The 12,389-nt window shown below is 46.9% G+C and overlaps 3 protein-coding genes across 3 annotated transcripts; all 3 read left to right on the top strand.

Annotated features, from left to right (window-relative positions):
- The first annotated feature begins 324 nt into the window (after positions 1–324).
- On the top strand, positions 325–2,187 carry BO94DRAFT_508703 (putative flavin-containing amine oxidasedehydrogenase). The gene is made up of 3 exons (XM_025609673.1): positions 325–412; positions 466–1,827; positions 1,874–2,187. The coding sequence occupies exons 1-3, from the start codon at positions 353–355 to the stop codon at positions 2,033–2,035; spliced, it is 1,584 nt and encodes a 527-aa protein (XP_025472185.1). The 5' UTR covers positions 325–352; the 3' UTR covers positions 2,036–2,187.
- A 923-nt stretch (positions 2,188–3,110) lies between these two features.
- On the top strand, positions 3,111–4,473 carry BO94DRAFT_606836 (uncharacterized protein; the record flags this gene model as incomplete). Its single annotated transcript, XM_025616529.1, has 4 exons — positions 3,111–3,277; positions 3,374–3,987; positions 4,039–4,350; positions 4,396–4,473. Coding segments are annotated over 3 exons (858 nt in total), but the record flags the coding sequence as incomplete, so codon positions are not given.
- On the top strand, positions 4,125–4,526 carry BO94DRAFT_581754 (uncharacterized protein; the record flags this gene model as incomplete). Its single annotated transcript, XM_025615428.1, has 2 exons — positions 4,125–4,350; positions 4,396–4,526. 2 exons carry the CDS (start codon positions 4,125–4,127, stop codon positions 4,524–4,526), a joined length of 357 nt encoding a protein of 118 aa, XP_025472183.1.
- Positions 4,527–12,389: the final 7,863 nt, after the last annotated feature.

Raw genomic sequence — 12,389 nt, 5'->3', positions numbered from 1 at the left:
GTTTATCATGCGTTTGTATTTATTCTGACGTTGCTGATTTCCCGGTATCTCTTCAGTTGTCTAGTCCTTCCATGCACATTTTGGCTTCAATATCCTGCGTTCGTTTGATGCTTTATGTATATCAGGACTGACACCAGCTACATGGTTTTGTACTTTATCACAGTGTTGAAAAGTGTTGAAATTATAATCTTGGTCTGTCTGCTGTGTTGTCCACGTGCTTAGTATACGGATTGCCCAAAGCGGAAACCCGCCTGACGTCATGATTAACATCCCAGCCCTGTTCCAGACTTCCATCGGATCTCTTCCCACTGACAAGACCTTCCCCATGTAATTAGGACCTACAAGTATAGCAATGGCCACCGACAGTCCTCGAAAGAAAATCGCTGTCGTAGGCGCAGGGGCAGCAGGCATGGTCAGTCATCCACGTATCTTTAGCCTCAGCGAATCCACTAACATGAAATTCAGTCCTGCGTGTCGATGCTGGCTACCCATCCGGATAAATTCGAAGTACACCTCTTCGATTCTGCGTCTCAAACAGGCGGCCAGGCCACCTCCATTCCTCTGGATGGCCGCTACGGCGCCACCTGGCTCAATGATGGTGTGCAGGGTGGATCGCCCATCTTCCGACACACATTCAACTTCTTCCGACGATATGGATACGAGCCGCAGCCAGTGGAGCTGCAGGTATCCTTCGGGAAGGGCCCGGATAGCTTCTTCACGAACATCTTTCCTAGTCCACTCGTTGACAAGTTCTCCGGGGAGATCCAGAAGCTTGGTCGTGTGCTCAAGTGGATTAAGCGGTTGATGCCTTTGTTGGGAATCTTGCCTGTCAAGGTTATTCTGCGCTTGTTTAGGTTCAGTCACGACTTTGGCAGTAAGATGGTACTCCCGTTGATTGCTCTTTTCCTTGGCACGGGAAACCAGGCCCCGAATGTGTCGAGTGTACTGCTGGAGCGATTGTTCGATGATCCGCAGATGAAACTCTGGGACTACGATCCCGATATGCTGCTTCCCAACCAACCAACCATGTATACGTTTCCTAATCTCGGAGACTTTTACTGCGACTGGGCCAGTGACCTTCGCCGCAAGGGAGTGAACGTACGCCTCCAGACAGGGGTGGAGATACTAAAGCGAGACAGCACGAACGGCATCGATCTCCGCGCGTGGGATAAATCAACCCATAATTCCGAACGCAGATGGGATGGCATCGTACATGACGAACACTTTGACGAGCTCGTTCTCTGCGTACCTGCCGACGAAGCCAAGAAATTGCTCGGGAAGCACGCCACATGGCGAGAGAAGTATGTTCTTGGGGGCGTGAAATTCTTCGACGACGTTACTATCACGCACAGCGATGCGGATTACTTCAACACTATATTCGAAACGCGGTACAAGACCGAGCTCTGCGGAAAGGCCTCGACCGAGGCGCGCAGCGAGCAGATCGCGTTCGCGAAGCAGACCCCACGTTGCCGCAAGGATGGATGGGAGGGATTTGCGCCCATGTACTATACTCATTCGTTTGAGCAAGCTCCGCAGAAGATAGAGATGGGGTTTGATTGCACCAACTATCAGCACCAATTTCGGGAGGCGTTGGGGGAGAATGCTCTATCTCCGGAGCAAGATCGGCATGTCTATCAGACTATCTTTCTGAATAAAGAAGACTCGGATCTGTGGACGTGGGAGGGTATCGATAAGGATAAGATTATTGGAGAGAAATGGTGGCATCAATTTGGACATAATTGGCAGCATTATACGCGTGTGGTGCCGGGGATGATGTTCATCAATGGGAAGAATCGGACGGTGTATGCGGGGAGCTGGACGATGGTGGTGAGTATGCGTTTGATATTAGCCTGGTGCATACTGACAAGGATAGAATATGCATGAGATAGCCTGTATCTCTGGCATTGCTGCAGCGTATCGACTTGGGGCTGTGTATGAGCCTTTTGATGATTTTGCCGAGGATTGCTTTGCGAAATATGTGCTGGTGAGTCATGGGAAGAGGTATAAGAGGGCTGCAGATTTGGATGAAGAGTGAGTTCATGTGGTAGTTATCGCCTATATTGTGCCATCTGTCGATATTTGGCTCCCGTTGATATGATTTGGAAATAACAGGGGATCTTCCACCTTTGACATCATCGTGTTTTATGGTCCAAATAGTAGGAAGCCATTGTGGTCATCCCTTGTCTCCTGAGGGTCATCTCCTTTGGTCACTCACAGGCTTAGCGTTATTATCTGACCTACGTAGTTCACTGTAAAGGAAATAAAAACAACATTTATTTTTATCTTTGATAGCATTTTTGACTGATTCAGGGTCTCTACAAGACCAGAGATTGGAAATTTCTATTTTATAGATTATATGACAGCTATGCAGTATGCTTAATACAGTTAGTTTAGTAAGGTTGACATACCCTATTCCCATAGCGGATGGATGGGTGGAGGGGTGTGACTCTAAGGTGACAAGGGGTGACTATAAGAAGAGCCCAATTTTTGATTGAGCTCTGTTTTTGCTAAAAGGACTCTACGCGTTTCAATACTCACCGGCAAGTAAATTCCATGTGGTTAAGTGTCTCAGAGGTCCGTCTACTAAGCCCGAAATGTGATGACCTAGTCATGTGATAGCTACTTTTGTTGGAACTTGTATGTTGCGCCACACAACTTTAAAATCCTTCGCTGATCGCGTGTCAAACTCTCTTAATGGTAAAGATTAGAATGATAGTACTCATAGAGATATCCATAAATAAGAGCCACAGTGCTCTCGCTTCATGCATACTAACAAACTATTGCAAGACCCAGGCCACCAGAGAAGTTTAAATACGGGTAACATATAAACCGCTACCACCTTCCCAGTTGGACCTAGTGATACCATTCTTGCCGCTTACGGCAGCTTGGCCATGGTGAATTTAAAGTCCTCCCCGATCATACTAACAGCAAGACAAACCACCTCATCAAGGCCTGTCACCTTATACATACCGTAGTGAAAGAATGAAATCTTCAAATTGGAAGCCCACGGGACGCGCCAGTGGGTCAAACACGCGTGCTTTATTTCCCTTCACTCTTCACTGCTCCATTTTTCATCTTCTCAACACCACCCCACCATGTCAGTGAATGACCTCCCCCTGGAGCTTGTCTCTCGAATCGCGTTCTTCGCCTGGCAGAATCGGCAACTCCTTGCCCCATGCAGCGTTGTCTGTCGCAAATGGCAGGCAGCTTTTGAGCCCCTCCTCTACTCCAATCTGGATGTCTGCAGCGACGATATCTATCTCAACAAACACACGTTGTTCCAACCCACCGATTTCTGGCTCGAGGATGAAGACTACAAGCCCCTCACCTACGCCAAGCCGCGACCTTCCATCGGAGACTTCAACGGTCCGAGATTCAAGTACACAATGCCACTCTCTCTGTCGCAATTTCGGACCTTGATGTCTGGAGTTGGCCTGAAAAAACGGCGCTGGCTCCGTACTCTGCGTTACACGATCGCTCTACCACATCGCATTGAGGACTGGAAAGCTCTCAAGAGTGACCTTTACGTGGGCATACATATAGAGCGATTAAAGAATGATCAGAAATTTGGCGAAGCCCTGGCCGACTTATTTAAGACACTTGCCACCTGGAATGAACAGCATCGTCTGTCCCTGGAAATAACCGTACTTGGCTACAAGACATGTGTGGAATATGATACCGAATGGGCCCCTGATGCCTATGATTACACTTGGAACATGCGTCTTGGGCATGAGTTCGCCCTTCCCCCGTATCGAGCCCGTTTCTTGGATGATGATGTGTCCAAGTTGGTCGATGTGCCGTGCATTGATCGTATCACATTTCCCAATAAGGATGATCTTCACGGTACAACTAAGCTCAGGCACCAGACGTGGGTGGGTGCAATGTTCGAGATAATCGAGCACTGTCCGACTCTTACAGAAGCGCACTTGGATCTCGACGAATATGTCCGACCAGATCATGACGACCTAATCCGAGAGAGACGTCAAGGTAGCTTGATATTCTGATCTTTCACATGACTCATGTTAATGCTGTGTTTAGCATTGGCGGAGGGCTTGCTCAAACTCCCTCGCACCTTGAAGAAACTCCACTGTGCGAATGCGATAGAGAGGAATTGAATTACGCCTATGCCCGCTATCAATTTCCTGTCCTCTGAGACGGATACACTCTCTAACAATCTGCGTGGTTTGACATTCCGTCTTCGGGAGTTGAAACTAAAGCAGACGGTACTCTCCCTTGACTGGCTGTTTCCTCTGGACGAATTCTGCCAGCCAGCACCCCATACCACAGGCTACTATTGCCCTCATCTGGAGAACATCTCTCTGTACGGAGTTCCCGAATACCTCCCATCAGGTAATCCCAACCTACCCCCTTGAACCATAAATGCTAAATCCCCAGGCGACTACCTCTTCCATTACCCCCCAGCTCGTGAGGCAGAATATGCCGCCATCGAAGACTGGGAAGAGGCAATCTGCGAGATGGTAGATGAGCAGGCTCGTCTGACGGAACCTATAAGGCAGGTTGTATGATATATGTATATTGCCGCACCATTCCACTCCAAGGGCTTTCTGTTGCAGATCTCCCGTATATATCCTCCCAGATCTTTACACTGAGCATAAGCATCCACGGATTCAACACCTGTAGTCTGTATACACCAATGGACCCAATACCCAATACACCAGACATACGATAATATCCTCAACGCGACACCATCCCTTCCCATTACCACCATTTCCAACTTATATAACCCCCCCCCCTGATACTAACAAGCCTTATAACATGCACTCTCTCCCTCTCCACCTCCCTCAGGATACCAACTCATTTTCCTTGTCTAAATCCCAATAATCCAAAATAATCAATATGGTAACTGCGTCATTTCCTTTCCAGGAAAGGAATCCCGCAAGGATAGCAGATCTGGGTGGGATGAATGCTATAAGAGACAGTCGGTCATGAGGATTCCTTTTTGATCCCTAAGTGATATACATATATATATATATATCACTTAGATAATAACCCAGATTATAGCATATAGAACCCGTTTGCAGATAGATATTTAGGCTTTCTGCTGAGAATACCCAATGCCTTATTCCATCCCAATCCAAATGAATTGTTTCCAGAACGGGAAATAGAAACCACGGATAGAGTGACCGTATTGACTGTACGCTATGCGGAAGAGAATGAGAGAAGGAGAAAATAGTGTGTGGAAGAGCGGTACCTAGTGTAGGATTGTTGGGGTCTGGAGATTGAGATCACGGTAACTGGAATCTGTGATCAGTAGGGGAAGGATATCACAACAGACTGATCATCCTACCCGGTGCATCGGAATCCTGTCCTGGATATGGAAACCACCAAGTGGATTTCTTGTATTCATTGGATTCTGGAAGAAGAGGGTGTGAATATTGTAGTAATGTGGTGTTAAAACCTGACCGGGTCTAGCCCTTCTCATGTATCTTACATTTGCTTAGGGTATTGATCATGAGGTTTATAACCACCGGGGAAGACATGATGCCGATACGTATGCTGTGGAACTTAGGAGTGAGTGTCCTATCCTTTGCAGATACATTTGATCATCAGAGGAAGACGTCATTCTTTTTCACAATCTTCGTGGTTGTATGTCGTATGCAGAGCCACATGCAGCCGAGGTTATACAAATCGTGGACGTTCATGATAAGCTGAATGTCAGGAGCGGGTATTCTGTCCAGCTTAATCGATAGATCTAATGCTGCCAATGCCCTGAGCTCAAGAGATCAGTTCATCGAAGCAGCAGGACGAGGAACATGCCATGGGCAGGCGAGAACAAAAGATCATAGTTTCTGCCGGTGTCTGGGATGGTTGCCGCCCCTTTTACTCTGATCGGTAACCGAGAGGAGTATACGTGTCCAAGGGAAGTTTCGATATCTTTTGTAGTGGGATAACCACTTTCCAGCGCTGTGTTATAGATGTCGTGTCATGGGGATTTTTGGCAATGATATTGAGGAGGCGACGATGGGTGTGAATGAGGGTTTTTTCCCCTTTGCGACTTATGTGGATTGTCGAGGACCAGTACGTTGGGCTTTAGCTGGTGTGATCGTGTGTTGCTCAATGCATGGTTATTGTCCAATTGATAGGGTTGAAACTGCATTTGGTGAGATGTTTTGACATAGAACCAAACCCATAGGGATGGATGCAGTCGATGGTAGCAGAGGTAACAGAGGAAGGTAAGAATGATGATTAATCCGTTGTCCATATTGATGAATCTCGATGGTTAAGGATTAGAATGCCGGATATATCCCATACCAAAACATTATATGTAAGACACCCTACGGTATCACGATGGATGCATGTATTAGAACCAACCATGGGAAAGCAGCGAACGATGGGCCGAGTTCGCCAACGTAGATGGTTTTCCTTCGGCTAGGAGACAAGACGATCAAAGCGCTGGAACAACATTGATGGATGGTGTAGAGAACGGCTTGTTCGCGCTGAGTCAGTGTTGATCAGATCTAGGATTGGCCACGAAGCCTGACTATTCTGACCAGAGGTCGTTCATCAAAATCAGACGGTGTAAAACAAGATAATGCTGTATTTTTGCTGCTCGTTGCGTTAAAACTGGGTTTATGGTGAACCTTTATGGGGATCTTGGATTCATGCAACCGGTGCAAGTTGGGAAATTTTTTAAAAGGTGGAGTATGGGGGTGATCCACGTTAAACCAGATTGGATTCCAAGTTACCCTTCTCGGAATCCAGCTCTTGCTCTCTTCATCGAGTTTGATCTCTCCAAGGTCTCCAAAGGATCAATTGCGTACCTCAGATCTGGCGGTATCTAGGGTCTTTCTCGAAGAGACGCGTGTCATCCCACTATGGTCCGCGTCGATGGCCTCGAGCGTTCTTCCAATCGACCCACCACAGGACCCAATATCTTTCTGCTCTGTGGCAGCGAATGTTAAGAACCGTGGTGTGGCTCGGGCGTGTAACTGTCCATTATGAAGAATATTGAACTGACAGATATACTGTGCACTGATCTGGTCAGACATGTGCTTCATCCAGGTAGTGATTTCCAGATGGCAAACGCAAGAACTGAGAGCATCAGCTGAATACAGGGCCCACCTACCCTGTATTACTTCTTCAGCTCACTATTAGTGCACGTTTGAAATTGAACTGGCTGAGGTGTAGTTGCGCATTGTAAGGCAGATCGGGATATTGAATGGTTCGAGGACAATCCGTCAACCCCATTATATGTTCGAAGCAAAAAAGGAGCCAGCTGGAAGTTAAGCCGGGCGTTCTTCTTCCGGGTAACCGACTTGATGATTTCAGGAGGCAGAAGGATCTCTGGGATGCATCTTCCTTCCCGACTTAGGAGACTGGAGTTTGGGCTTTGGTATACGAGCCTGTATTCTCGTGCTGTATGTGACAGCAGGACCAAGAGTAGTTCGGCTCAGGTAATGAGGGTAGGGTATAGTAGAGTGGACCAGTCGCTTGCTCGGATGCACTTCTTTGTTGTCCATCGGTAAATCAACAAATTATTTGAGTTCTTGTGGTTGATCGCTGCATTGTCGAGACATCCTGGTGGGCATCTCCTTAAGCCCGGATGAATGCCCAAATTCCTAAGGTTAACCCCTCGAAGAAGTCAAATGCAGGGTATGTGGTCCGAATTTCTTCTATGGAAATTCGATCCCTTTAAGGATTGTATAGTCATCAAGATTGTCTTCGTCCTGGAACACTACACCATCTGTAACGGCCCAGGCCTGAGGTCGTTCTCAGTCATTGGCTCGGCCATTATTGGTAATGGTATCGAGAGACGTGTTGCTTCCGGAGGTGGTTGGTCCATGATAATAGCGTTGAAAGAGACTGTGTGGGCGCTGAGAAGGCCATCGCAAACATGATCCTTGATGTTGCTGCAACTCAAAGCCCGAGGTCTGTTGCCTGAGCATTCGAGGTCTCCTGAGCCAAAAACAAAAACGGATTTGGATTTTGGTCTGGGTATTCTTTGATTTGAATCCTTCCTGTAGACCTACCGCCTGTCGAAGGCACAAGAAACCAAGCTGAACGAAGTGGTGAATCAATTGACCTTGCTAAGGTGTCTGTGGCTGCTTGATGAAGATTGGAACACATCCCGGACAGGACAGTAAGACGGCACCAAGGGTGACGAGTACTGACTATATGGGAGTAAGTGAAGCAGATTGTCTCCGAAAGGGTGCTCCATGTTGAAATGGTTGCAGGGAATGTTTCGGGGCATAGGTTCGTTCAGTATCCCGATATTGTGTTGAAGAAGCGATGTGGGTCCTTTGTCAAGGACTGATCCTAATACTGTGCATCTTCCGGTGTCACTGTATCTAGCTGTCGAGGAGTTCAGACACTCGTGGCAAGCGTTGTATTCCTTTAAAAGGCGCCATCAAGGAGGACGTTTCGAAATAATTAGTTTCAGCCGAGTAGATGACCGATATTAGACTTGAGGATATAGTCCCACCAGTCTATATCCTCTTATATAACCATGTTGGATGGGATGCCTTGATGGATAGCTATACGTGGGCTTAGGGCCGTTTATATAGACATTGAATTGTTCTAGAATACATTTTGGATAGACTATCTCCTACACATAACATCCAAGTTCCGTAGGCATACTCCGAATATCGACATCTTTCATTATTTGCACGACTATCTCCATTATCTGCACGACTATCTCCATATTCCTTGACATATTCTTCGGAAATCCTCTTAAATATGCTTTTCATCCTCGTTCAGAGGAGCCTGCCCCTATTATTTGCCTCCTTGATCCGACATACTCACCTTATTCCAGCGTACGGATTGGCCGCTGGGATGATAAAGCAGACGAATTCCACGGCGGCTACTTTTCTCGCTCGCCGTCTTCGAGTATTTTTCCCATAGCCAGGCGAGCAGCTTCCAAGTGCCAATGGTCCGCCTTCACGCTAGAGTCTTTCCATATGGTTGGTTTCGCGCGGAGTAGGCGGGCCGTGAGCCACGAGCCACAAGCAAATCATGTTGGATAGAGATATGGAATCGTGGATACCTCCCCCGTGGAAAGTATACAGCACATACCAGAGCGGATGACTCTGTCCATGGTCTTGAGCAATCTCGGTCCCATAAGTACACCAGGCCAGCAACAGTTTTGGTCTTTGCCAGTCATTCGACTACATTGCTTGCACTATCAGTAACTTGGTAAGAGTATATGGTTTGTGGTACTCACTGGGCATAGGAGACCGGTATACATGTTTCTGTAAATGCGATAGAGAGATTGGTAGTCGCGTGGGAACCACAAGATGCACGATAGAATATATTCGCCACTTTTCTTATTCCATGAATTCGTGCTCTATTATTGAAGCCCCCTGGTATTTAGTTGACTCTCCGTCCATGTCTGTGGACATTCCTGAGAGCTGCCCATGCATAGATAAAGTTAGAGTAGGGGCTCTCCATTGCATGTTGTATTTGTTTTCCTATGGCAGTGACTGAAAGCTAGCTCATACATGAGTTCTTGCAATCTCAATGATAACTTCATCCCGGCAATGTCATCTAGAACCCAGTCATCTGCCGCGCTGAGGCAGCGGGTCACAATCTGCTTTAGAAACGAGTCCCTGATCCATGTACTCTTTAGTTGTCATCTAAATGGCTGGCCGTCGAGGCTATTCCCTGTCCGTGATTCTATGGCGGTCATAAAGTCTCCATTGACTCTCAGCTATGAGACAGAGAGATGTATAGAGCCCTAACTTCATATTAGAATACTAGGGGTCAATTCCTTGAGTAAAACATGAGTAATACCATTCGAACCAGTTGACAGGATCTGGGAATTCTCCAACACCAGTGAAATAGCATAAATTCGAAACGCATATGGGGTAGCCTTTTTGTCTTGTATGGATAGACTGTGTTTGTTACCTTCTTTAATAACACTTTATTAGATAATCCAAGACGGCCTGAATATCATTGGGCGTTATTCTATAGAGTAATAACCTTCAAAGACTGTGATATATGGGAGAATCGACCATATACGTGAGAAAATGCCCTCGAAAGGTAGCATCCTCTTCCCGGTAATATAGTTGCAAAGTTGTACCCCCTAAATCCGTAGATGGGACCGTGTCAGTCTCTTCATACATATAACTTGAGCTTGATTTCCATTAGATCCAACAAACCCTTCCGTTTCCAAAAGAAGATGACTGATCCCCGCCAACCCCTTTACCGGGTATCCGTTTGCTGCATGCGAGGTGCAGTTATGCTTGCAGGGTCAGAAACTGGCCAGACTGGAGGCAGTTATTGCACTCCTGACCACGACCGCCAGAGATACACACCGCGAAGGTCCGGGAACCAGATGGGTCGCGGCATGCATTACACACCTGGTCGTGAGGAGGTTGGCGTCCTGCTTGAGTCATGAGGATGGCCTCGCGGAGCTGGGCACGCACTCCCAGTTGGTACAAGGCACGGCCCTAACCGCCGGCGCTCCAGCGAACATGAGAAATTCTAGCACGAGATTTCTCAGCAGGATATCCCACGAGCCTGCTGTATTTATGATAGAGCGATGCTTGGTAGCGTTGGACGACAAAGTTATCCAAATCGATGGAACAATGTATTCATAATCTTCTCTGGGTTTTGCTAAATGGCTATCCACCATCGTGACACATATGGTCAGGAATAGCTGACATGGGTATATCTCTGGCTAGCCAGAATAGGTTATGGCCATAGCACCTAGTTGCAGCTTGGTGTAAGCTTGGAAAAGATTCCCACTGTGACATCTTAGGATGCGAAAGTCGTCATTATCCGCAGCCTGTTGCACTGGGGTGCATTCATCGTGTTTCTTCCACGCTCGGCCTTCTTAGGTCTGTGCTTGACGCGGACGGCCTTTAGTCGGTGAAGGTCTCGGGTATAGTGGCAAAGCATTCGACGAATCGTTAGTAAGACTAGTTAAAGAAGGCTACACGAGCCTCCAATAAAATGAATCATCCCATGTACTTAGGTCAAGCATCCTGGTTTATTGCCAAGTTCAGTGAAGACCTGGAAATTGTGAGATATCACTCTTGTGTTTACCTGTACACTCCCAGGAGCCATTTGCAAATGGTATATCAGGTGATGTTGCCTACCAAAGAGGTACTCGTAAGAAGAGAAAGTGGTTTGACCACTATTCTAGAAGGTACAGTACCATATGAATAGTGCCTGACTATCTTGATGAGCTCTCTCGTAGGTTCCAGAATCCTTGTCTATGCAGAACCACTTTATTCTCAACCCAAAGTATAGCTTTTTCTCCAAATAATATGTCCAGTAGAGACTGGTGGGCGCTAAACCGGGTACACGATAACAAAGCTGTGCTTGTTCTTATTTTGCAACGGTTTATACTTCCTCTCCAGGAAGGTTTGTCCATACTATTGCTTTTTCTTCATGGATCAGCACCTGATCACATCTTCTTTTCTGTGGCGAGTATTTTCCTGTCCCTTTTGGTTTGGATCCAGGAGTCAGCACTGGCATGTTTTGAAGGTTTAATGTAAAAAGCCATAGAAAGGTCGACATTCCTCGGATTTCTTCCTTACTGCTATCTGAAGCTGGAGATTCATCGTCAATCCAGCGCTGCTGACGAACCAATCCAACTGTTGCGGTATAATGAATTTCCGTGAGTACTTTCCTGGCGTACGGTTGTTGTAATCTCAACCAATCATCTCAAGACAGCCCTACGGTCAACATATCAATATCTAGACCGATGGTAATGATGTATAGTCTCCATGGCGTGCAGAGTGTCTGCTGACACAGCCTCTAAAGGCTGCTATACACAGCTTATTGATGATACAAGCTGTTCTGGGGCTTGTATATCATGCGGCCTCTATTTGAAGTAAATAGGGCTTAAGCTCTGGAATGTTAGAAAAGTCTAACGGTATATAAATCAGAGGGTAAACGACATTTTGCAAATATTTTCGTGTTTCTCATTGCGAAGATAAGTCTTTCGTCACACAAGCAGTGTCCCATACTTGGTGCTTGAGCTCTATTTATCCATATGTCATTTTCCTTAGCTGGATTTCAGGCCACGAGGTCTTAGGGATGAGAGCTCGGCTTGGCCGAGAGATTAGATCATGAATTTGGATTTTGGAATCGAACGGGCTGATAAACGGGAAATTTATGGCGAGATATTGAGGGCGTTGTTCCATTTTAACCAGCATTGGACTGCATGCCCTGGTGCAGGTTGCATACTTTTGGGGGACTAATCTGCCGTACCCGATGGCGCGCGGAAAGGGTGCACCTGCAATCAGATTGACGAACATAAGTGGGGATAAGTAGCGCCTTTGTAGATTAGTGGAGGGTTTTCATCACGGGAACTCCATGAGGTTGTCTCCCCCAAGGCAGCTTGAGAAAACTCGTTCCTAATAGCATACATCCCTCTGGTGACTTGGCATCTCCGTGGGCTCCGTGGGCTGCGTCAACGT

The sequence above is a fragment of the Aspergillus sclerotioniger genome, assembly GCF_003184525.1.
Source record: "Aspergillus sclerotioniger CBS 115572 chromosome Unknown BO94scaffold_3, whole genome shotgun sequence".
Taxonomy (NCBI): domain Eukaryota; kingdom Fungi; phylum Ascomycota; class Eurotiomycetes; order Eurotiales; family Aspergillaceae; genus Aspergillus; species Aspergillus sclerotioniger.
This window is presented reverse-complemented; position numbering and strand designations above follow the sequence as displayed.

Bases quoted from the DNA above. Each gene is read 5' to 3' on its own strand.
- BO94DRAFT_508703 (XM_025609673.1), top strand. From the start codon at position 353: ATGGCCACCGACAGTCCTCGAAAGAAAATCGCTGTCGTAGGCGCAGGG. The intron at 413-465 runs GTCAGTCATCCA...CATGAAATTCAG, and splicing joins GCGCAGGGGCAGCAGGCATG to TCCTGCGTGTCGATGCTGGC. The intron at 1,828-1,873 runs GTGAGTATGCGT...TGACAAGGATAG, and splicing joins CGGGGAGCTGGACGATGGTG to AATATGCATGAGATAGCCTG.